Genomic DNA, 26,537 nt, shown 5'->3' with positions numbered 1-26,537 from the left:
ATATACATTCTGGGGAGGTTTCCTGGGAGACTGCTCCCAGCCTTCCCGAACCAGACTCAGAGGTCCTCGGACCGGGTGACCGTACAGAAGCTCGAAGGGACTGAACCCGAGCGACTTCTGCGGCACCTCTCGGTACGCAAACAGTAGGCATGGCAAGAGGACGTCCCACTTACGCCTCATTGGTCCTTCTAGGCCCATGATCATGCCTTTCAAGGTCCGGTTGAATCTTTCAACCAACCCGTTTCCTTGGGGATGGTAAGGGGTGGTGAACTTGTACGTTACACCACACTCTTGCCAAAGGGACTTCATATATTTCGATATGAAGTTGGTACCTCTGTCAGACACCACCTCTAGAGGGAACCCTACTCGAGAGAAAATTCCCATCAGTGCTCGTCCCACCACGGGGGCCGTCACTGTCCTCAGAAGGATGGCTTCAGGGTACCGGGTGGCATGGTCCACCAAGACCAGGATGTACCTGTTGCCCATGGCTGTCTTGGGGTCCAGAGGCCCCACAATGTCAATTCCCACTCGTTGGAATGGGGTACTGACGACGGGGAATGGTTGGAGGGGAGCCTTGTTCTTCCCTCCACACTTACCACTGGCTTGGCAAGTCGGGCATGTCCTACAGTGAGCATCTGAGCTCCTGTGCATCTGGGGCCAGTAAAAGTGGGTGACAAGCCTGTCATAGGTCTTGTCCATCCCCAGATGTCCTGCTAACGGTACGTCGTGAGCCAAACCCAGTAGGAAGGCTCTGAACTTCTGGGGTACCACCAGCACACGGGCTGACCCAGGTTCAGCAGCCTTAGGCTCTGAATACAGGAGATCGTTCTCCCAGTATACCAAGTGTTTCCCGGACTGAACACCGTTGGCCTGGTCTGCAGCCTGCTGCCGCATCCCTACGAGAGAAGGGCATTCTCTCTGCTCCTTGCAGAATTCCTCCCTGGAGGGACCCCCTTCCTGCTGCCAATGGGTCAGCTCAGGCAGGTCTCACAGTTTGGCGATCTGTTCCCCGGTAGGCTCCAGGGCATCCCCTCGAGGTCTGCTTCCTCCTGGGCCGTGGGAACTTCGGGAGCCAGCGGTCCGCGCCCCCTACGCCTTCTCTCTAAGGCCGGTTCGTGGGCCTCTCCCTCAGGCTCCAGGACCTCTTCGACACCCCTACTGGCTGCCATGGACCGGGTGGTCACGCACGCCCAGTCGGGTAGACCCACCATCCGCAGATGAGTCGTTTTCTCCACCTTTCCCCAAGGGGAGTTCTCCAAATCCTTCCCTAGCAGACAATCTACCGGCATGGAGGTCCTCACAGCGACTTGCAGAGTACCAGAGACCCCCCCCACTCAAAGGGAACCTGAGCCATCGGACATTGGCTCTCAGAATTGTCAGCATTGACAACCCTACAGTAGGCGTGTGGTACCACCTGCTCCTGAGACACCAGGTGCTGCCTCACTGCAGTCACACTGGCTCCTGTATCTCGAAGAGCTTCCGCCTTCTTACCGTTGATGGTCACTACCTGTGCATATTTTTTAGTGTTATTGGGCAGGTAGTTTTCGGGGACCATCTCACTGTCTCCTAGCGAGACTAGGGTCATCTGAACGGGATCCCCACCCAGTTGGACGGCTACTTCCTCCCCAAAGTTAACATTAGCTAGTTGCCGGGGTGGAGCACCAGTGGGTGCGGGTTTTGCGAATAAGCGACACTTAGGGTCAGAGGCAATGTGACCCAGGTCACCACACCTAAAGCAGGTGATGGGCCCTCTTTGAACAGGTTTACCTGTCGGGGCCCCGGTTGATTTCGGGGGTGGAGGAGGCTGAGAACCTTTCCCTTGGTTCACTTGGGGATTACTTTGGGGGCCTTTTTGGAACACTCTCTGTTTTCCCCTGCCCCCCCCCCACTCTTCTGCTGGGGACCCTGCCCACCTTTGGCTGAATCTCCCACTGGACCTTTGTGGACCCTGGTGCTGAGCCAGCGGTCCGCTTCCACGGCAAGCTTCCTCGGGTTGGACAGGTTGCTATCGATCAGGTGCTGGCGTAACTCAGGAAAACAATTATCCGACAAGTGCTCCCATGCCATCAAATCAAGCAGCCCTTGAAAATCAGTTACTTTACTGCCCTTCACCCAACCATCCAGCGCTCTGCAGAAAAAGGTCACATACTCCACATACGTACCCCCTTGAATCTTCACACACTTCCTAAACCGCTGTCGGTACATTTCAAGAGTTAACCCAAATCGATTCATCAGGGCATCTTTCATGTGCGGGTAGGAGTTGGACTCTTCAGAAGGAAGATCTAGCAGGGTATCCCGCCCCTCGGTCAGGAACCGTCCCCACAACCCCGCTCCCCAGTCTTTCTCAGGGACCCGGTGGGAGGACATGGCTACCTCGTAGGCCCGGAACCACTGCCCTATGTCATCCCCCTTAAAATACTCCTTCACCACATCTTTCGGTACGTAGACCCTTGACTCTACCTGGACTGGCGTTGTGCTGCCACCAGGAGCTGCGTCCAAGCTCTTTGCTTTCAGCTCCAATTCTTTGAGTCGTATCTCATGCTGCAGCTGGAGCCGTTTTTCTTCCATTGCCATCTGTCCTTTCAATCTGGCCATCTCCACTTCATGCACTCTGGTTGCGGCCCTGTCCGCCAGCTCTTCTGACGACAGACCTCCCGGCACTTCGATAAGACTCTCGGGTGGATCCACTACCACCCGATTTTCTGGCTCTCTCGACTCCTTCCAAGCTGTTAGTGCCTTGATGCGCTGGGCTCTGGTTTTGCAGCCCGCTTGGGAGACTCAGAACTTTTCGCACAGGGCTTTCAATTGATCAATCTTCATTTGACCAAGCCCTTCCCAGTCAACTTCGTCGAATCCAGAGACAACAGAGAGTGCTCCCACGGGGAGTGAACCAGGCATGGTTTCGGAGATTGGAGATCTCTTGGCAAGGACGTAATCTGTGGCTCGTTACTTGGTCTGCTCTCACTACGTGGTGATCAGTAATTCACTGTATATAAATCATAAATGCAAATCCGAAATCCTCACCGCTGGTACCAATGTTGGAATCGAAGGTCTCTGGTTGGCACAGGTATGTACTTGTGACAAGCAGGGACCCTCAGCTCCACGTCAGGGCAAGGGAACTACTCCTTCGAATAACCCCTGCTCACCCTCTAGGTAGTGTGGCGCGAGCAGACAAGGCTAATCCTCAGGGCGATAGTAAGTTAAGCATTTATGATCACACACAGTAAACCCACTGACCCACCACAAATGGACACCAGTCGTGTAATTGTATCAAAAATACGTATATTTTATATCAAAGATAGATTCAAGCAGGATTATCACAAGACCATGTAACGTTTAGCAATTTGAGGCCACCAGATTATAATAGGCAAGATTTAGTCTTTAAGTGTTCGTTGTTCAGCAAGGTACGATGACAGGGAAATAAGAACGTTGCGGACCCTGGATCCGATATGAACTCGGGACGGAGTTCAAGTGTACCTTGCTTGTGGAAGTCTGAGGCGTTTCAGGCGCGGCCGGTGAGGGCGGACTCCGAACGAGGCCGACGGTTCTCCAGAAGATCTCTCCGGCTCAAGTCCCCCTCGCGGTGCGGGGTGGAGGAGCAGGACTGTGGAGGGTTGCGGCGATCCGGGGTCGATGCAGCTCACGGGGCGAGGCGCCGTTAAGGCCTGCGGGGCGTACTACTTCTTAGCACGCTGGGTCGTATTCGTGGATCTGTGAGGGGCGTCACGTTCTACGGCCGACGGGTGCAACACCAGGCTTCCGGTACCACTGTACGGGGAGGCCTTTCTTGAGGTGCGGCACGGGTCGTGGTATGCAGGAGGGCAAAGTGAGACAGTCGGGTACGTTACGACGTACGGACCGTCTGAGGCTATGGAATGCACTCCGTGCAGATTCCGGCGGGAGAAGATGAGAGGTTCACAACGCGCTCCGTTAGCGGCGAGGTAACAGGAGAGCGGGCGGCCCGGCACTGAAGCGGAGAGCGGCTCAGGGATGAGCGGGCTCTCTACGGCGGGGCGGCCAGGCTCCGAGCTGTCACGACCTGGGAGGGGGCGAGGGCACCCGGGTCACAACTCCGGCGAGGGAATAAGAACTAAGGCCCAACAGCAGACGGGCACAAGCAGATAGAACCCAATGGTCCTGGGGTTCCGTTCAGGGGGCAAACTCTCGATCAAGCCCTTGGAGATCGTTTCAGGCACAAGTCTACAAAGTCCTTTCTGGTCCATTCCTCTCCGTTCTCAGCAAGGCACCACTGCAGGCCAGTCTTACAGGATTCAGACCGGTTTCCGTCCTTCAGCTTCTCTTGGTCCTTCTAGTCAGGCAGAGGTTCGACGTGGTCAAAACTGGATCTGATTTGTAAGGAGCGGAGCTCCTACATTTATACTGCGTTTCTTTTGTCTTTCCAGGCCAGGGGGCCTGAACCTAGTTCAACCCGGTTCTGGAGTACTCTGTTTACAGGAAGCTGCCGTCTTCTTTCAGAGTGCGGGCAGGGACATCAGGCGCTCCGCAGGGGGGTGGAGCCAGCATTGTGGTGGTGGAGCACAACCCTACTCAGAGTCAAGGACTACTCCGCCCACCCATCCTGGTGCAAGCACTCTATTTACCACCTGGGGGTCCCAACTGTCCCCGGGAATCTCCCAGCCCTGTCACTCACACAAACCCAGACAACAGATACACATCCTGGCAGAGGCGGGCTAAATAGTTAGGCACGCAAAGGCTATCTCTCTAAAAGTAGCATTTGCAAACACAGGATATTAAAATAAACCTTACTAAAGGAAGTATTTTATTATTCTGAGTTCAGGCATACTAAACTCGACATGCTACAGTGTTCCCTGAGTCGGTCGGGACTATAGCGTGTAATAGTTCCGACAGCTCATCTTGGCCTAAGAGAACCGGTAGCCCTTCCATAGTGAAGAACGAAAAAGGGAGGTAATTCACTATGAGGACATGCCACACTCTAGGCTTGTCCTACCTTACGCTTCAATGCACCCTGCCCGTAGGCCTACCATAGGGGTGACTGATATGGAGGTTAGGGAAGGTTCAGGGACTGGCAAGTGTGGGCACTTGCGCAGTCAGCGTGACAGTACGGGACTGTACGCGGGGTCTGCAATGGCATACCCGAGTCATGTCTTACGAGGCCGCTTCTGTGGGTGGCGCAACCAGCGCTGCAGGCCCACTAGCAGCATTTGTATCTACGAGCCCCGGCACTCCTCGTGCACGTTACTGGGGACTGACAGTAAACCAAATAAGCCAATCGTGGAAATCAATTGCACATATACTTTACATTGGGAGCACTTGCACTGCGGCACGGATCGGCCGTGGCGCAGTGCCCTGAGCATCGAACACCAGCAAAACATCTGAGGCACATCAGCAAAAAGAGGAAGGGAGACTCACGCCAAGGTGCCAGGTCTAACAGGTAGAGTGGAGGAAAAAAGCGTTGGGATTTACTTTGCTTGTGCATGGCCGTACCACCAGGCTCTCTGGCATAGCGTGAGAAAGGCATGGTCAACTAGTGCGGGACACTAGCGATGCACCGCCTGCCAATTAACAGGCCTATTTGGTTTTCACAAAATACCCAAAAGGGCCTCATTAAATGATAACAGGGGCTCTGTAGAAGCCTGATGTGGTTGAAGCACTTTAGTTAACACATTTGTCTCCACTTCCATAGTGAGAAGCTGTATGTCTAGCACTTCTACTGTCATTTGCATAATAACTGCAAAGTAGGAGCTTTGCTTCAAGACATGACCAGGTGGAAACATAAGGCCAGTATCCAGTGAGGTAGCCAGGCCACTGAGGGTATTCATACCAGTTTTACCCATCATATTGAGAAACATAGTTGTCCCCTCATAGGAAAGTGTGAAAAGGTTAGGCACTACCACGTGGTAATGGCAAGGTATCAGAGTCTGAAGGACTGCCACAAATCGGAGCCGGGCGTGATCTCGGTTTCAGACTGTTTTTGGCTATTGAGTCTTTGGTAGTACATATGTTACTACCAATAAGGGCTGAATCATTGTCTGGGAGGCAGACTCTAATAATCAATAGTGCGTCATACCAGAAGGGGTGAAATGTGAAGCTTATGTTTGCAAGGAGTCTCATGGCGGTGGGGTGCATGAAGATGTTGAATAGGACTGGCAACAAGAGAGACTTAGTCAGTTCTGCAGGTCTTTCATGCTCTTTTGAATATCAACAGTAAACGTTTCATTAGTTGGGCGTCATTAGTTAAGAAATCATCTAAACCATTCTAAAGTGCATCCTTCAACGTTGGTGGCAGAATTCAATTCCTCAAAGAGGACCTCATGTGCACACCTTGCTGAAAGCAGTTTCAGAGAGATGGGGTCTTCTGGGATCAGGATGACATCTCAAACCTTGTGGGGTGTGTATGCCAGAACATGACATGGGTCTGGTATGACATGTTCTTAAAGGAATTTCATTAGCCAGGCTACCACCCCTTAGGAGACTGGAGGGACAAATGAGGTTTCCGACAGGTCAGCAGATCCCCAAATCAGCTAGGCCTAAGAAAGTTATTTTGTGTTATTAAACATGAGGCCTTCAACATGCTTTCAGTTTAGGTGGGGTTGAAGGGAAGTAAAATGGAATTGAACAGGTAAGCTGCAGTGGGGGTAATGGGTACAGCTGAGGAGTGTTCAGCGGCAAAGGTTTTTTAAATGCCTTCCACTTTGTTAATGGAGAACGGTTCAGATTACTGTAGAGATGTTGACATCAGGTGGTGCATGAGGTTTTCAGGAGGCGCTAGGTAGGACAGAACAGCCCCCAAGGAAGAACTCTTGTTAATATTGCAGAGAGGTTAAACATCATGTAAGCTGTCCTACATTACAGGAAAGAAGACTTCTTGTCTTTGACTGGCAAACCTCACACAAGCCTTTCTGCATCATCTGTGTTTGAGATGAACAGTTTCCAGTTAGAAGTCGCCATCATACGGAAATGACCAAGGAAAACTACAGCAGTAATTGAATGTGGTGCTTTACTAATTCAAGTTTTAGTTATACGTTGAATATTCCTCTACAGGAAAACACCTTAGCAGAAACTATTCTGGCAATTGCCTGTTCCAGAGATATATGCTAGGAGACATTTCCCATATTGGTAGTGCTAGAAAATGGCCACACAAAGTCATATCATTTAAGTCATTTCGACTCAGATGTTCCATTTGGTCCTTAGAACAGCATGGCTTTGCACCCACAATCCATTTATTAACTAGACAGATGAATATGATTTGATATGAAAACTGCTGGCCAATACATAACGTAGAGAGTCAACAACCCCTGCTATGTTTTGCGTTCAAAATAATAAAGAACCCATCCTTGCAGCTGCATATGAAACATTTAATAATGTTTTAACAGAAAAGGAGCAAATGCACTTTCACGGCAAAAGATATGCACTTGCTCTGTTAATCTCCTACCCAACGCTAAGGTACCACATGGGAAGACAGATCCACTTACTCCTAAAGTGAATGCTATTTTGAATATGAATTTGAAGTAGAATCTACTGAGGGCTTCACTTCGCATTTAATCTGTCCTGCTGAAGAACCCATATGTTTTGTCATTCTGAAACCAAATTACGAGCTGAGGTCCTCTTTAGATTACAGAGAATTGAATGTATCACCATCTGAAATTGTCATCATTTTCAAGTAATCTTTGTTCTCTTGGATCAGGCGAAGACAGCCAAGATATTCTCAAGGTTAGATCTTCAACGAGCATATAACTTGCATACATAATAGACGTAAAAGAATGGAAGACAGCCTTTAATACTAAGTGTGGACCATATGAATATCTGGCCATGACTGTAGAGTTGTGAAATGCCCATGCCACATTCCAGCATTTTGTTGATGACATATTCAGATATCTGTTGGGTACCTTCATGGTTATTTTTTATAGACAAAAGCATAGTTTTTTTCTGAAAATCTAGAACACTATTGGAAACACATGAAGGAGTTTCTAAGTGGATTAAAACAACTGTCTTTACATGTTATGATGGAGAGGTGTATATCTGGATTAAAACAACTGTCTTTACATGTTATGATGGAGAGGTGTATATCTGAGACTAGACAATTGACCTTTCCTTCATCCTTTCTAATCGGGGAATACAGATGGCCCTGAGTAAGATGAGATTCAAACGTTTACAGATTACACCAGTTTTTACAGACACTTTAGTAAGGATTTTTCTTAAATTGTAAAACGAATTACTGAACTCAGAAGAGTCAAATCTTTGTGTGGAAAAGGGAACAAAAATACATGTCCCAGTACCTAATAACTTCCTTCACCGCTGCTCCTTCTGTACATCATCCACATTAAACGCAGCCTTTTTTGAAGAGACAATAAAAGCTCCCGCTTTTGTCAATTTGCCAATTATTTTCCAAAGACATTTGATTTGCATCCTGTGGCGGATTTCTCCCATATTAACCTCTCCAGGTAAGACGATACTATTTACAATAGAGCAGCAGTTCTTAACCTTTTGACTTCTGTGGACCCCCACTGAATCATTATTGGAGGCAGGAAGCAATTTCTATGATTTGGACCTCAAAACAATACACACAGATATAAAAACAGTGTATACATCAAAGAAATGCTCAAATGTTGAAATATGTTGTATAATTCACATTCAAATATAGAAAAAGTTATCAAATGTTAAATGTTGCGTCCTTATTTGTAATAACTTCATTAATTTTAATCGATTCATTTTATATTATTTAGGTCTTGTGGATCCCCAGGGTTTCTTGCTCTACAGGTTAAAACTACTGCAGTAGAGAATTACTAGTAATCTAAGAAGAATTTGTCCACTGGTGACATTTAGAAGGCTCAGTTTTTCCATTTACTGTGTGGGCAGACCACAAGTGCCCTCAAAAGTATGAAGTGTGTCAATGCAAGATAAGCTATGTGGTCACTTTTTCGCAATGTATCAATGTTATCACTTACTGACCTAGATCTAGTCAGGTAAAGCATCCACTTTATCTGAAATCTCACAGCCATGCGTGGCAGCATCGCAGTAACTATTACGACTGATCCAGTTCTGCTTTATCTCCCTCTCTCAAACCACATTTTTCCCTTGTTGTTGCAAGTTTACTCTCTTTTCTGCATCCCATGTCTCTTCAGGTAGGAGACAAGGGAATTAACGTTAGAAATCTTGCCAAAGTCTAGCTCCAAGATCCGGTTTGTGACAAAGACGCTGATACAGAAGTCCTATGCGGCTGCCAACAAGACTGCTGCATCCTGGTTTGCTTGTTCACGAAGTACCAGGTGTAGATTAAAGAAGGAGAGGGTGGGCACTGGAGGGCCTATAGGGATGGTGACTGCTGAAAAGCAAGCCATCCAACTTTGAACCGACGTGAAGCTGGCAGTGTCAGAGCGAGACAGGAGGTGCTCATCATACAGCTGCAGGCTTTAGTGCACTACACTTTCCTGAAAAAGATAAGTGACTGTAATTTTTAAATTGAAACTGGTGGCAGCAGCGATTCCCACAGTATGATCCGCTGTACAGGGAAATACCATACGGAACCACAAGCAGGTGGAACTTACAGCGTCAGACAACTACTTATCTGGACTACATCCCAGGAGTAATCCTATAGCACTCTTGAGCTCTCTTTAAATTGAAATTTACACAGAATATCAGTATTAAAAATCTGTTAATGGTATGTCGGATTTGAACAATTTTGAGGTCTTGGCTAGGCAGCGCATGTGCTGTCTCGCAGAGACATGTGTTTAATCTGTGGGCTTCAGCCCACCCACAAGCTTCTCATTTGCTCTCTCCATTATCTGTCTCATATTCTTTGTTACTAATTGTCCCTGGCACGCATGGTCATGACTCTTCTTGTGTTTAGCCCTCCCACCAGAGCATGGACCAAGTACTTGTAAACATCCACTGCTCCTGCTTTTACTACCATTTTAGGACCTACTTTTTTCTTTCTTTTTCAGCACTCTACAAAGTGCTCCTGCTTTTACCAGCTCAGTCTCCTCCCACCTGCCCTCACGCCTCTCCACAGATCACCCCCCTCCCAATCACTGCTTTTCCCTTCGTTGCCCCACCTCCTCCCTCCTGTCTCTGCTTGCGCCCTCGTACCTCCCAGTGCTTGCCACAGCCACAAATCACCCCAGATCCCATCACTGCTTTAAACCTTTATTGTAGTCTGTTCTGGTCTAGAGAGTGGTGGTGTTCTGCCTTTTAATGTCCTGTTAGTGTATGGCTGTTGTGCTAATTGGAGCATGTGTGCCCGGCCGCTATTGCTTGGGGGTGGTGTGTGTGTGTGTTTTTTTTACACCATAGATGTTCATTCGGCAATGGCGTTTATAGCTGGAAATTAAGGCCTTAAGTGAATCAGTAATGCGTTATCACAGGGCATGTCAGAGCTTTTAAAGTATCTGTGTCTTCTGTAGTAATTGCATAGCCATGTTTCTCCTGTACGAAATTATTGAACTGTTCTTGCCTCACCTTGCGGCTTCTCATTTCATAGGGTGGGACTCTATTTCTTTCAATTTATCCCATTGGGACACTTTCTTACTTTTCGCTCATTCCCCGGTGAAGTGAAGATTGCAGTTCACATGCAGTCAAAAGTGAATCAAGTGCAGAAGACGCAGTGCTCAGATGTAAACAAATATTTACAAATAGATAGATAGATAAAGACACTGTGCAAACTCCTGGTTACACATAGTATCCTTTGTTATACAGGTGGAGAGGCAGTGTCATACATCACAGTATATCCATTACAATAATTTTGCTAAAAAAAACAAGGGGAGGGCTTGTAGACATTTTGACCCTATGTTATTTAAGAAGTTTCATCAGGACCAAGACTAGTCACAGTATCACGTATCTAAAGCAGGCACAAATCACCCGACAAAGTAGTCCGAGAGCGGTGATTGCCTCCGCTTCACAATACATCTGCCTGTTCACCTTTGACTGCATATGAACTGCGATATGTATATTATCTGATATATAGACTTGGCAGGAATAACAGAATCTGTGGATTTGTTTCTGGTATCGTCTCCAGTGTCTTACAAACATTAGTGGTATTGAGAAATGCGTTGTTAATTAATTATTGGGTTTCTATAACTGCGATATGTATATTATCTGATATTTAGAATAGACAGTAATGATAGCATATCGGGAGATTTGTTTCTGGTATCATCTCCAGTGTCTTACAAACATTAATTGTATGGAGAAATGTCTTGTTTATTAATTATTGGGTTTCCATAAGTCACATAAGAGGCTTCCACCTTGAATGAGTCCCATGGGACATGTGTGTGTTTATTAAAAGAGCATGTGGCATTATCATTTGCTTATCAAATTTCCAATAAAGAAATGTATTGTAATACACAGGGCCTCAGTCATTTTAGTTAACCATAAATGAATTTCAATAAGTTTGAGACTGAAAACCGAAAAAACAGAATATCTCTTTAATTTTGGGTTTATGTTATGGTCTTGTGCACAAAGGTAAGATTAACTCAATTTTAATAAATCTTCGTTCAGTTTGTTTTGGGGGTTTCTCTATGCACCCGTAGGTTGTGTGCAGAGGGCTAGTGAACAGGCCTTACACCAGCCAATCTGGTTGTGAGCATGCTGTGCCTGTCTTTTGGCCATCCACAGCAAGCTCTGAAAGCAGGGCCTGGCTGCAGACCAGCTCCAGGTCACCAAGGTGGATCCATATACCATGTACCAACAACTGGGTCTTTTTTTATTTGGGTGGGATAGTATTTGCCCCTTGGAATGTCCCACAACTTATTTGGGATCAGGGATTCTCCACTTGCCTCTTTGACTTTTGGCCAGGACACAAGCACTTTGGTGCTTGTCCGCTGATCATATTATTCAGTCTGGTGGACCCTTCAAGAATCCACTGAGCTCAGACTGGTAAAAAGGAAACATTTTCTTTCATCCAATAAGACTTATTTTTCAAGTTAGGTTCCTCTAACTATCCTGAACACTTTGACCTGCAGACTGTCAGTAAGCTAACCTTTTTGCCATGTAAGCATCTAGAAAACTACTAAACATGCTGAAACAAAACCACAAAACATGCCACGAATTGTGCAATTCTGTTAAGCAGATTTTGCTGTTGGGGACAATAATGGGAGTTGTCATGGAAAATGCAACTTCTTTTCCCGCCTCGGTTTCCTCCATAGATGGATATGCAGGAGACATTTCCATCCGAACTTTTAACAGTTGAACAAAAGGTCTAATATTTGCCAATTTGTCAAATGGCGCTCAAGTTGTTAGCAGACCAAAAATTGCCTATTTAGTGGACATTGAGAATTAACAATAAAGGCACAGTCGCTACAACGCACATTTCCATGAAAAATAAAAGGAACATCTAAGAGTCTTGCTAAACGTCAAACATACTTACCAGTTTTTCAATTTCCGTTTCCAGGTTCTGTATGCAGTCAAGCTTTCTTTTGCGACAGCGCTGTGCGGCAATTCTATTTTTACTTCTCCGCCTTATATCGTGAACATAATCCAATTGTTCTGAAGTGAGTTTGTGAACTTTCAGCAGTGACTGAAAGTCATTTCTAGAAAGTGAAACGATTCGACGTGCACTGAAGGGCAGTTTTACCTGTAATCAAAAAGATCGCAATTCAAACCCATTCACAATTCATATTCAGCAATACACTAACCTATTTTCGGCACCACGATTTACGGTATGACAAATAACAAAACATTACATAGTTCAACAAAATACATTTCAGTAAAGATCACGTTCACACAGAGGGTCGGATTGTCGCTGAAAACAGATGTTTCTAAAATAAAACTATACAAGGATCCATTCGGACAGCAACACTATCAATTTTATTTTTGAGCTATCGATTGTCTTTGTTTTACCAGAGATGAAATAAGGATCAACTGCCGCAAAAAATACGTTTTAAAAACCCATTTGATGTAAATGGGATAAAGTTATCTCCTTTACTACTAGTTCAGAGCAGCTTTTCTATTTCATAAGCTTGTAATGCCCCAGCCCTTGACGCTGGATAAGTGTTAAATCTCACTAGTACATTTTTTTGTTAAATATGACTTGTGATGTTATGAGTTTAGCCAAGGCAGGAGGGTGCTTGTTGGTAGTAGAAGACATTACTGATCAAGGGTAACTGTCATCGCAAAGATAGCTTTATCTTCTACGCTCAATGTCTCTCCTACTCGGACTCACAGGTGGATAGGTTCAACAAGATTAAAGGTATGGGAGTTCATGGGGAACCATCAACATCAAGTAGCCAGAGAGTCTACGAACAAAATATTTCTTAACACCACTTCATCAATTTGTGCATCACCACTGGATGAAGCATCCATAGCGTTTTGCATGAAGAGTGCACGTGGGGTGGTATAATTGCTTGACAGGAATCCTCCTAGCGAATGCCAGAGATGCTGCCTTCGATATAGCAGAATTCCAAAGAAGACACTTTCCCAACAGAGCATAGCAATGTGAGATGCAGAAGGAATCCAATCAGAAAAACATGGTAAAAGGTAAAGGCTTGCTGCATTACGCCGATCACTAGAAACAAGGATACTCCATCTCATTATTGGAGTAAGCCTGCTATAAAACGTAGCCATTCCCAAGAATACGATCAGTTCTTAATTTGTTTAGGTATGAGGTAAATCAGCTACAGTTCTGACGAGTTCATCTTGGATTTAATGCCCTCAGCTATAATGACATGACCCAAGTAGGTAATTTCAGACTGAAAAAACCTGCACTAGTTAACTTTCAAATTTAAACCCTAGAGATTTAAAACCCGTAACACCTCCCTGATCTTGTTTTAAAACGAAAAACACAGAAAGGCGTTATAAAAGCAGTTTGATCTTTACAATCCTTGCACAGACGGACCTAGTGAAAAGCAGAAGTTAAGTATTTAGAAAAGGGAAGGGTACGTGAAGAACAAAACCAGAAATGTCCTTTTTATAGCTAAAGAAACAACGCTAATGCATATAATAACTTGGAAAACCAAATAGAATACTTTTGTGATATGATATATACAAAGCTTCAAAAGATTTTAATCTTAAATGTACATAAAAAAATAAAACATCAAGGTTGCCGAAATGGGAGACAATGATGATAAATAAATTCAAAAACTAAATATAAACTATATATTTAAATATATTGTGCTTTATTAAAAACCATTCACAGTATCTCAAAGTATGTGACAAAGTGCAAATGCATAGATTAACAAAATCATATAAATATGATCACATATACATATGCAACATAATCGTCGTATGTATCTAGTTAAAAACAATGTACTTGCAAAATATTTAAAAATCATTACAATTATCAAACAACTGTCGACGTGGCGTTTCGGTGAATAGTAAATGATTCGTCACCTTCTTCAGGACTAGTGTTGCACATTATCTAGACATCACTTTTGGTAGTATGCGCAAGCAGGGCGGTCGGAATGGCACCTAATGCGTGTAGTGACGTAGCACGAATACGAATCTCTATATTCTACTTCAATAATGAGAGACACAGGTAGAGATCTCAGAAAAATCTTTAAAAAGGTCATGGATGTAGATAAAAATCGATTATTCTGGTCAAGAGCTCAATGACCTTGAGGGACCTATAATCGTTTGACGAGGATATATATATGTGATCAAGGGCTTTCGCGCCCGAAACGCGTCATTTGTAATACTTGGCAATAAAGAAAATAACATCTTGCCGTACTTCACAGTGATGTCCACTAGAGGGCCCACAATGGTTAAAGATCTGCACCTGTGGGGACTCGCAATCGGTTTCCTATTTGCCTGGGCTTACCTCGGAAGAAGTTCCAAGATGGAATGAAACACGTCAGGATCGCCCATCTGCTCGAATAAATGCTTGGAAGCATCTTTGTTGCGTGTGAGGCTCGTCTTTTCCATCAAGGGGGAGAGAGTGTTGTGATATATATATATATATTCGCCAATAAAGCGGATGCATGTAAAATCAATGCAAATACGAATGCTTAACCACCTGGGTCACCTTAAAATCTGTATAATGATGAACTTGTAGGATTTGTGGAGATAAATCTCTTGAGCGTATTTAATTCTTCCAATTGATTGAAATAAAATTCGAGTCATGATGAACTCGCTCCGGGACAGGCAACAGTTGGTATCGCTGACCGCTACAAACGCTGCATTTGTGTTGTTTCTTTATCTATGAAGAACTTAGCATCACGCAACAAACTAACCAGCTCAGTGATGTTGGGTAGAGGACCTATATCTCAATCATCTCTTTGTTGGGATGTCTAAGGTCAACAAAGTCTGATCTCACCAAAATTCTTGGTGGCAACCACGACCGGTGCCATGCAGTGGGACGCTTCCACTGTTTCAATTATTCTGTCCACATAAAGGCAAGCCAATTCTCTTTTGACTGCATCCTGTAAGCTGAAAGGTATATTTTTAACTTTAGAAACAATGCATAAAGCTCCATTCCTCAATTTAATGCAATGTATGTACCCCTTAACACAGGGAATGTTTGCTGAAAAAAAGTTGGGAAATTCTTGAAGAAACCTATCCAAAGTGTTACCAATTTTCCTGATCTGAACCTGGGGTTTGGGATTCCGATCAAGGGAGATGACCTAGAGCTTTTGATAGGGCCAACTTAACACAGAGTCAACCTTTGACGGAACATATATTTTCCCAAAAGTTATAATAATTCGAAATTCTATCTCTGCCTCAAAATACCGAAACAAGTCAAAGAGTTTTCTCCCATAACTATAGCGAGTGACAGCATGCTCACAAAGATTCACCTTCCCTGAAACTATTGTACATAATCTTGGTCTGAAACCAGAAAATGTCTAGCTCCAGAAGCTAAGATCATAGTAACAGTAATACCATTGAGGGAAACAATATCTGAGGGATGATCACACTCAACTCAATAATTTACTAGGCAATTGACATTATTAATTATCTGAACAAAAACATCTGGTTCCTGAGCACTCACTTTAAACACTTCTCCTTAATCATGCTGGGCTTGCAGCACCTGCGAAATTTTCTTTTTAGTCTCAGATTTTGCAAACAACTTTTGAGGCAGGACAATTCTTAAAATTGCCTAAGTGGTTGGAGTTACCACACCTAAAACAAGAATCTTTGTTTTTTCTTAAGAGGAGTACAGTGTTTCATTTGTTTAGATGAAACAGACAGTACAGCAGAGGAGTTCTTTTGTTTTTTCGTAACTCTTGAACACACAACACAGAATGTTGTACATATTTAGCAACTGCCACTACTTCATTAAATTTGGGGTCATTCTTCGTCCAGATTTCGTCTCTTCTTTGGTCACACTTACATTCTAACATGGCATGGCCCCTTATCCATCCCTCTGTATTAGCCCAAAAGCTACAAGGAGAAGGAGTAGTTTCTGTCCTGTAACTCCAGTTCTGTAGTAGGGGTATCTCTGTTATAGTCATAATCTAGTGAATAGTCCCGCCCATGTGCGTGGACCCCGGAGCAATCAAAAATAATCTCTTACAGTGTCAAAAAATGCAGAAAATGCATAGACACTTATGAGAGAATTTAAAGACAGATAATGCAGCCAAAAAGGCTACACTGTCCAGTACTTCAACTAGAAATTCCACCATAAAATCCACAAAACAGCAAAGCCTGTACAGATTTCCCTTGCTTAACAGCAAAATCCCTCAGGAATGATAGAGAGAAGAACCTGGACAGACAAGCCCCATAGGCTGCCATTATGTGGCTTAATTAGGATACTGTGCCTTTAAGGAACCTTCCAGAACCTTCTCTCAGTATCCCAGAATGCATAGCAGGTCCAACTTAGCCTCAGTTCTTTTCGAAGGCGTAGAAAACGCCAGACCTGTAGCATTATGATCATGAACAACACTCCACCGGGGAGGCGGGAGGGCGCTTATGACTATAACAGAGATACCCCTACTACAGAACTGGAGTTACAGGACAGAAACTACTCCTTCTGTAGTAGGGGATCTCTGTGTATAGTCATAATCTAGTGAATAGAATGGCAAGCCCATCCCCACACCAAGCGGCGGTGGAGAATAAAATAACGCCACTACTGTGCGAACAGATTCCGCAGCGAAGCCTGCCCAACCTGAGCGTCTGCCCTGGCATCAGTGTCCAGGCAGTAATGCTTAGCAAAGGTATGGACCGACTTCCAAGTGGCCGCCTTGCAGATCTCTGCAATGGGAACATTACGGAGCATAGCTGTCGTAGCAGCCTTGCCCCTGGTGGAATGAGCCTTAGGTTTGCCCCCTAAGGTCTTATTAGCTTTGCAGTAACACAACTGAATGCAGGACACAATCCACCTAGAGATGGACTGTTTAGAGGTAGCAAGACCCGTCCTGACTGAGCCATAATTGATGAACAATTGGTCTGACCTACGAATATCTTTAGTCTTATCAAGATAAAACTTCAGCACCCTCCGCACATCCAGGGAATGTAAAGACCTTTCCGCCGGAGATGAAGGATTCTGAAAGAACGTAGGCAAAGTGATAGTCTGATTGATATGAAAATCAGAAACAACCTTGGGAAGAAACTTAGGGTGAGTACGCATAACAACTTTAGCATTATGAAATACAGTATAAGGTTCTTGGCAACACAATGCCTGAATCTCACTCACCCTGCGGGCCGATGTAATGGCCACGAGGAACGCCGCCTTCCAGGACAGGTGCTGCAACGAAGCCTTATGAATGGGTTCAAAAGGCTCCTTCATCAATCTGGACAGCACCACATTCAAGTCCCATGAAGGCGAAGGAAGCCTGACAGGAGGGAACACTTTCTTCAAGCCTTCCAAAAAATCTTTGATCACAGGGATCTGGAAAAAGGAAGTCTGTGAAGGCCCTTTCCTGTAGGCAGTCAAAGCAGCCAGATGAACCTTAATGGAATGGACATTAAGGCCCGACTGCGCCAGATGAAGCAGATATGGAAGGATGACATCCTCCTTGCATGACGTAGGGTCATAGTTCTTAGACTTGCACCAGATGCAAAACCTCTTCCACTTGTAAGCATAGGAAGTCCTAGTGGAAGGACGCTTAGCCTCCTTCAGTATGCCCATACAATCCTCTGGGAGATTCAGATGGCCATATTGCACTATTTCAGGAGCCATGCCGCCAAACTCAAAGACGAGAGGTTGGGGTGCACCATCCGCCCCCCGAACTTCGTGAGAAGGTCCGGCCTGCACGGCAGCTTCATGTGAGGAAGGAGAGATCGGTGAAGTAGGTCCGTGAACCACCACTGTCTGGGCCATTCCGGGGCAATCAGAATCATCCTCGCCCTGGATTGAGACAGCTTGATGAGAACCGCCGGAATCAGGGGAATTGGTGGAAAAGCGTACAGAAAGCTGTTCGACCAGTTGATCCATAACGCGTTCCCCAGCGTCCCTGGCTGGTAGTACCTGGAGGCGAAGCCTCGGCATTTGCTGTTTTCGGCGGTGGCAAACAGATCTACGTCTGGAGTTCCCCACCTTGCGAAGACTTCTCCTAGTACTTCGTCGTTTATGACCCATTCGTGGTTTTCCTGCACGATTCTGCTCAGTTCGTCTGCCTGAACATTCTGCACACCTGGCAGATGGGTGGCCGTTATCGACAGTCCTCGAGCCAGAAGCCAGTGCCAGATCGCCTGCGCCTCCTGCGACAGAGTGCGCGATCTCGAGCCCCCCTGCTTGTTGAGGTAATACATCGTGGTGGTGTTGTCCGTCTGAACAAGCAGAGAGTTGGTCTGAAAGGACGGATGAAAGGCCTTCAGTGCCAAGTGGACAGCTCTCAGTTCCAGGAAATTGATGTGGTACGTGGACTCCGTCGGGGACCACGTCCCTTGAATCTGCAGGTCTCCGGAATGCGCCCCCCAACCTAGGAGAGACGCATCCGTCACGATGGTCTGTGTGGGAATGTCCTTGTGGAAGGGAACGCCTCTGAGGAGATTCTCCTTCGAGCACCACCACTTCAGAGACTGAAGAGCATGTAGAGACAGTCGTATCCTGTCGTCCCAAGAACCTCTCCTCTGGTCCCACTGATCCTCCAAGCACTCCTGCAGAGGTCTCATCTGTAGCCGTGCGTGAGGAGTGAGAAAGATGCAAGAGGCCATCGATCCCAGTAGAGAAGACACCGTCCTCACAGTCGTAGACGGAGTTCTCATGAGAGCCTGAGCCTTCCGAACGAGTGATAAACGTCGCTCTTCCGAAGGAGACACGCTTGCTGACAGCGTATTGATGGAGGCCCCCAAGTACTGGATGCACTGCACCGGAACCGGGACCGACTTGGACATGTTGATGTGCAACCCCAGCTTGTTCAAGAGAACGCACGTCTTCTGGAAGTGTGCTTGAGCTTCCGAGAAGGAGGAGGCTTTGATCAACCAATCGTCCAGGTACGGGTAGACAAACACCTTGTTCTTCCTCAGGTGCGCCGCTACCACTGCCATACATTTTGAGAATGTCCTGGGTGCCGACTTCAGTCCGAAGGGTAGCACCGTGTACTGATAGTGATTGGTGCCGACTTGAAAGCGCAGAAATTTCCTGTGTTTGCATGCAATGGGCACGTGGAAGTATGCGTCCTGTAGATCTATGGCACACATCCAATCTCCTCGTTGCAGCTGAGGGTAGATCTGATGCAACGACAGCATGCAAAACTTTTCTCTGCGAATCCACTTGTTTGCCTGCCGCAAATCCAGAATGGGCCTGAACTCGTTCTTGTCCTTCTTGCGGACAAGAAAGAACCGAGAGTAAAGACCTCTTCCTCTTTGAGACAGAGGTACGTCTTCGATCGCCCTTTTCCTTAGCAGAATGTCCGCCTCCGCCTGAAGCTCGCGCAGTTGATACTGCGAGCAGACGGGAGGAATCGATGGAGGAGGGCTGGTGAAACGTAGACTGTATCCATTGCAAACAATATTCAGCACCCACTTGTCCTGAGTAATTTTTCTCCACTCTGCCAGAAAAAATTGAACGCTTCCCCCCACCGGAGCGGGTAGCGGACGAGGGGGAAGTAACAGCTCAGGGACGGGACCCGGCCGGGCCCTTGGTCGCGGTAGAGGACTGTTGACGACCTCTACCACCCTGTCGCTTCTGGAAGGGCCGCCTGTACGGCTGCTGCTGCTGCTGTTGATGTTGTCCAGCAGACTGCCCCCTTCCACGACCCTGCGACCCAAACCGACGTTGGTACTGTCGGAAGGGTTTCTTTTCCTTGGGCTTCTCCAAGCCCACTGCCGTCAGGGTCTCCGCTTCGGCCTTCATCCTGGCCATCTCATCATCCGCGTGTTTCCCGAAGAGGGTATCTCCGGAAAACGGGAGATTCGCCACGCGTTGCTGTGCTTCCGGTTTCAAGGACGTCAACCTGAGCCAAGCGTGGCGTCTCTGGTGAATCCCGTGGCAATATCCGTGCGCGGACAGCAATGATATGTCCGCTGCGGCGCCGATGGCCTGATTAGAGACCAGCATCCCCTCCTTGACGATCTCCACAAAGTCCTCCTTGCGGTCTCGAGGGACGAGGTCTGCGAACTGCTCCATCGAGTCCCACAGGGACCGGTCGTAACGTCCCAGCAACGCCGAGTCACTGGCGGCCTTCATGGACGAGGCGGATGTCCCACACGCCTTGCGACCAGCAGAATCGATCCACCGGCTCTCCTTGTCCGGAGGCACCGTGGACGCAGGGGAGGTGGCATGAAGCTTCCGAGCAGCAGTCACGATGACTGAATCCGGTACCGGGTCCTTCCTCAAGAAGGCTGGGTCTGAGTCCGGAGCCCTGTACTTCTTTAGGATCCTGGAAGGCACAGATTTCACCGTCGCCGGCGTCAGGAATAGCTGTTCGGCGGGTTCAAGGAGCCCCGGCACCAGAGGTAACAGGGGGCGAGACAAGTGCCTTTTGTGTAAAGTCTCAAATATCACCGAGGTAGAAGCCGTAGGTGCTTCAACCTCAATGCCCAACTTCGCCGCACCACGCAGGAGAACCTCCTGAAACGTGCTTATATCGTCTATCGGAGACACCCTAGTCTCCAGCGAATCGGACAGCGTGGGCGAGTAGGAACGGGTCCCAGATGGAGAACGTGACCTGGACCGACGTCTCTTGTGATGATGCCTGGATCGTGATGAAGATCCGCGGCCACTCCTCGATTTGTCCCGTCTCCCCGAGCGAGACCTCGACCTCTTGGGCCTCGGACGCTCCTTCGGCCTCCCAGGGTCAGGAGCTCCAGGCTTCTTAGGAGTCTTCTTCGGAGGCGTCGGAAACTTAGGCATCGACACCTCCCTCGGTGGGATCGGGGGTGGAGGAGCAACCGGACGCGGGTCCCGCGGAGCCGGCTTCGGAGGCGGGGTAGGGGCCTTCGGAGGAGGACCCTTCGGCACAGCAGGCCGCGGAGGAGGTGTAGACGGCTTCATCGGAGTATCCACCCCGGAATGCGCCGGTCCCGGCGAGCCATCACCTCTTCCAGAGCGTGGGGAGCCCCCCACAGTCCTGGGCCTGTCCATAGGACCTCCAGACGCTGAAGACCGGTGTCCAGACGACGACCGATGTCCCCTCGACGTCGAACGGTCCTTCGGCGTCGACCGAATCACACTTCTCGACGTCGAACCGTGTCTCCGTCTCGACGTCGACCCCGACCAGATCGACGAGCCACGAAACCTCGACGACGGGCGATGGTGCCTCGACGGCGACCTCGACCTCTTCGCCGGCCTCGACGTCGACTTCTCGGGTCGCTTCGACGGCGACACTTTGGACCTTCTCGACGTCGACCTCTCTGACCTTCTCGACGTCGATCTCCTAGACCGTCTCGACGTCGGTCTTTTGGAATGCTTCGACGTCGACCTCTTCGGCGCCGGAGACGCCTTCCGTCTCGACGGCGACCTCGAAGACGAGGATCCCCTCGACGACGATGTCCTCGACGGCGAACGGCGGTGTCGCCTCGACGGCGAGCGCCGACGCCGGGCCCTCCGATGTCGACCACTCGACGCCGACAGCGACGACGAGGATATCGACACCGGCTTCGACGGCGGCCGGAACACGTTCCTCGACGTCGACGGGCGACGTTTTCTCGACCCAGAGCCCTGGGGAGACCTGGAACTGGCCGTTGACCGTCCCCTCGACGTCGTGGTCAGCGCAACTGACCCAGACGGAGACCTTGGGCGAGGGCTGGTCTTCCTGCCCCTGGGGAGCCCCCCAGAGGCCTCAGCATGGGTAGAAGGAGCCCCTCCTGACCCACCTCGTGCCTTCAGCTTTCTCTCCTCAAGTCCCTGAAGCCTGATCTTCTTCCTCTCCTTCAGGGTCCTTCCAGAGAAGCTTCTGCAGATCCTACACTCCTCAGGAATGTGGGAAGAGGGAAGGCAGAGAATACAGACCTCATGGGAGTCTGTCCTGGCCTTCTTTCTTGAGCACTCAGGGCATTTGTCGAATAATGCAGGCATTATGGACCAAAAAAGAGTGCAGAAACACAGAAAGAAAGTCACCAAAGTACTTTAAAAGCACCAAAAATCGAAATTAGTGTAAAACACTAACAAAAACCCTTGAAAAGGGAGAGCTCAATGCTCCAGGGTCCTGCTTGCAGGAGCCGGAAAAAAGAACTGAGGCTAAGTTGGACCTGCTATGCATTCTGGGATACTGAGAGAAGGTTCTGGAAGGTTCCTTAAAGGCACAGTATCCTAATTAAGCCACATAATGGCAGCCTATGGGGCTTGTCTGTCCAGGTTCTTCTCTCTATCATTCCTGAGGGATTTTGCTGTTAAGCAAGGGAAATCTGTACAGGCTTTGCTGTTTTGTGGATTTTATGGTGGAATTTCTAGTTGAAGTACTGGACAGTGTAGCCTTTTTGGCTGCATTATCTGTCTTTAAATTCTCTCTTAAGTGTCTATGCATTTTCTGCATTTTTTGACACTGTAAGAGATTATTTTTGATTGCTCCGGGGTCCACGCACATGGGCGGGACTATTCACTAGATTATGACTATACACAGAGATCCCCTACTACAGAAGCTAAATTACACAAAGCAGTGACTAAATCTTCAACAGGCTCATTATCCCCTTGTTTTCTTTTACCAAACTAGTAATGCTGCAGAATAATTTATACTTTGGGAAGGAAATGGTTCTCTAACCTCTTAATAGATGCCTTAAACTCATTCAAAGATCGAGTAGCCCCACTCTCACGGTCAAGAATAGGCAAATTCTCACAAATGTCTAAATACTTTTTTCCATTTCAGCCGTGGAATAATAGGCCCACTTGACAAAGTTGGAAAAGAGGAGAGAGAGAAACATTGTGTACAATGAAGAGAGAGATGAAAGAACTAGGGGAGAAGATAGAAAAGCAAGAATGAAAAAGTAGGAGGAAAGGAAGAAGAGCGAAAAAAGAAAGAACAAAAAAACGATTAAAGTGATAACATACTGCGGTACTCGAATACGTACCTGAAGTTCAGTTGAGGAAAAAACAATGTTACTTTTATTTCATTTATTTAATGTATTTATTTGCAAAGTTTTATATAGAGCGAACAAGATCTCGAAGGATATCAGAGCGCTTTACTAAAAGGATGGAAGGAGGGTAACACATAAAATATCGACATTAAGTAGGAATAAAGCAAGAATAATCACATAGTTACAAGACGCATGGGTCCAAGGAGAGTAATGCAATAAGCAAATACATAGCGGACTAAATGGGGGGGCACACTATGAGGTAAAGAAGAGCAGCATCCAACGATGGTCCAGTGGTTGTAGTGTCAATGTTCTTGAACAGGTGAACCTAGGCCAATTAAGGTAGGAATGTGTTCATTGAGAATCTTTTGGCTTCCAGTTTGAAAGCAGCCGTTGAGGAGAATCTGGGTATTTCCAATGGAAGAGAGTTCCATATCTTTTGGGCAGCGCCAGAGAAGGCTCACTGGCAAGTTCTCTTTTTCCTAAATATTTGTGGTTTCAGGAGGAAAGTGTTAGCGCTTCTTGAGGCTCTACCCCCGCAGGAGAGTTCAAGTTTTTGCGCTAGGTACCAGGGAGTTTTCAAGTGGATGGCTTTGTGCGCCAGAGAGGCAATCTTTAACTGGATTCGAGCTTAATAGGGCAACCATTTAAGAGATTTTAGTACTGGGGATATGTGCACATTTCGTTTGGTACCTGTAACCAGTCTGGTCGCAGCATTCAGAGATGCCCTTAGTGGAGCCAGGGCATATTTGGGAAGGCCACAGAGCGTGGCGCTGCCATAGTCTAATCTCGGTAAGATGAGCGCTTGAACCACTTGCTTTAACTCAGTTTGTGGAAGGAATGGTTTGATATTTCTAAGTGTTCTCAACAAGTGATTTGTTGCTCTACACACATTGCTGATATGAATATTCATGCTCAGGTGCTTGTCCAGGGTGATTCCGAGAGATTTGGCGGAGTCTATAATGCAGGGGTGCAGTTGAAAGCCGTGAGGTGATTCAGCCATAGGTCTAGATTAAAACAGTAAAGTAAACAAGCAAACACACATAGAAATAAAATCTTTTTTCCATAAGGACAGTCTTTCTTCTGTTTCAATTGAAGAAAGTGAGCCGGACAGGAAATTGCAAAAGGGCGCTCAAGAGGAAGAGACAGAAAACACAAATCTCTAAAGGCAACTAAAATGCTCACTTCCTGCTTGAGTGATGAGTGGTGCAGAAATACTGTGAGTGGGCAACAAGAAAGAGCATTCACTCGCGTATATTAATCTTTGAGGGAAAGATGCAACAGAATGCCGATGGAGGATAGGGAGAGCGCGTACACTTGTGTTTGGAATCCCTCGAGGTTATGACGCAAGGCAGGCTGTATGCACAAAAAGGTCCAAGACGGGTGAGCTTGCACGTATCCTCACTGTTTGTAGCATAACAGAAGATTCTTGAGAGGGAGCTCACCCACAACTGTGGCAGAAGTTAAGTCCCTGAAAAACGCTACTATACATGAAATATGAGGATATCCAAAGGACCTCGCCCCAGTTTCATAGACAGTATGTTAGCCGAACTGTTTAAATGAAATGGGGATGATGAAAGGACTCATCCATAGAATTCCAGTGTACACCAGAGAATATAATACAGTAGGAGAGTGCTCACAATGCTTTCAAAGTTAGCACGTCCATAAATAAACACATGTAACAGTACCTTGAGAAACCCACGCTGAAATGAAAACTGGAGAAGAGCCAAAACAATCAACATAACTGTTAGCGCCAATGTGGAATAAGACAAATAGGGTTGGGGTAGTCAATATAAAGTTCTCTTTTTATCATAGGAAAGAAAAACTCCAGTCACCGCATAACATCGCAGAGATCCACATGCAAGTGCCTTCACAGCGCATCATCTAACAATAAGCATTCCAACATTCAACAAGAACATACCACAGCATACACCAAAGGGATGTCTACAGACAAGACCATCGAGGTAAGAAACACCTTATCAGAAATATCGTGCCATCCTGACTATACCACAAGCACCTTATCCAGGTGTAAAATGACGTACTTTAGAGTCGCACACAGGGTTTGAACCACATTAACACATCTTGAAGATGGCATAGCAATGTGGAAGGCTGTAAAAGACGCTTGAAGCCACAGGACGGCATTAAGTTGCAAGTCTGTGCATGAGACAGGAAAAAGACACTATTGAGGTTTCCACTCATGACAGGCCTTCAGACAGCAACAACAAGTGTAGAAGGCTAAATAAACTACATTGTATTATATTACCCATGTAGCCATGGACAAAGACTCCATCAGCTTCCTTCTGTAGGCATTAAAACTTTAAAACTGGCCATGCCAGTGTCTGCCTGAAACTATGATTCTGCAAAGTACTTAGGAGAGGAATCAATAGTGTCCACTGAGCAGAGGAGGCCACAGATGTTCTTAGGCAAAGTCAAATAGATAAAGTACTGGAACTAGGCGGTGAAATTTCTGGCAGTAGAACTCTACTCCATCCACTGTTACCAAGTTTTGGGTCCTTGTGAAGAAGGTTCAGGTTTTCCAGGAACCAGACCAGGTAGATGACGGAGCACCAGGGCTGTCCTTGATCTTCAATAGGACTCCAATAAAGGAGTCCTGCTAAAACACTGGATTGCAGTGACAAAATCTCAAAAGGGACAAAAGTAAAATTCACAGCGACTTTCTCAGATAGCTTCAGCACCGTGCCCTACTAACCTGGAGGTCAAAAAATATTCCAAATTCTCATGCTGCTAGATACATCATGGCCTCCTCTAAAGCTCCCACAATGCTAATGACAGATGCTGGGATAGCAGGGCATGGATAGCAGTGGGAGACAGTCTTAGTCACTCACTCAATCCATGGATCAGGGCAAACTTGAACTGTTTGGGCCTATTATTGAAAGATCAAAGATTCTTTGTCAACTGAGGAAAGGACCATAATCTGGCTGGTAGTGACTGATTGGTAGTTAGTTATCTGATCAGGACCATGCACATTCTGTACTACCAGAGGAACTCATCGGTGGAGGAATCAATCAGGTTCTAACCATTGAAGAAGTGGAAGTCAATAACTTTTTCTTGGGCCCCAAGGTTCCCGTCTAAAGATTTCAGCGATGACTGCTTATGCATGAAGAGACTAATGGTCCGGCTCATGGTGGCTCTAATATGTCAGTAGTTCAGTTCCATTGTCTCAACCCTAAATAAATGTCCCTTCTGTCTGGTAATCATCTAGAAAAAAAATGACAATA

The 26,537-nt window shown here is 46.7% G+C and overlaps 1 protein-coding gene across 2 annotated transcripts in view; it reads right to left on the bottom strand.

The window, feature by feature from the left end:
* Positions 1–26,537, bottom strand: part of BACH1 (BTB domain and CNC homolog 1) — a 222,566-nt gene that overhangs the window by 20,956 nt on the left and 175,073 nt on the right. For both annotated transcript variants that reach the window (XM_078658391.1, XM_078658390.1), the window contains exon 4: positions 12,341–12,547. In XM_078658391.1, coding sequence (XP_078514517.1) covers positions 12,341–12,547 — 207 coding nt within the window. The remainder of the gene's footprint in view (positions 1–12,340; positions 12,548–26,537) is intronic.

The sequence above is a fragment of the Lissotriton helveticus genome, chromosome 8 (assembly GCF_964261635.1).
Source record: "Lissotriton helveticus chromosome 8, aLisHel1.1, whole genome shotgun sequence".
In the NCBI taxonomy this organism is placed as follows: domain Eukaryota; kingdom Metazoa; phylum Chordata; class Amphibia; order Caudata; family Salamandridae; genus Lissotriton; species Lissotriton helveticus.
This window is presented reverse-complemented; position numbering and strand designations above follow the sequence as displayed.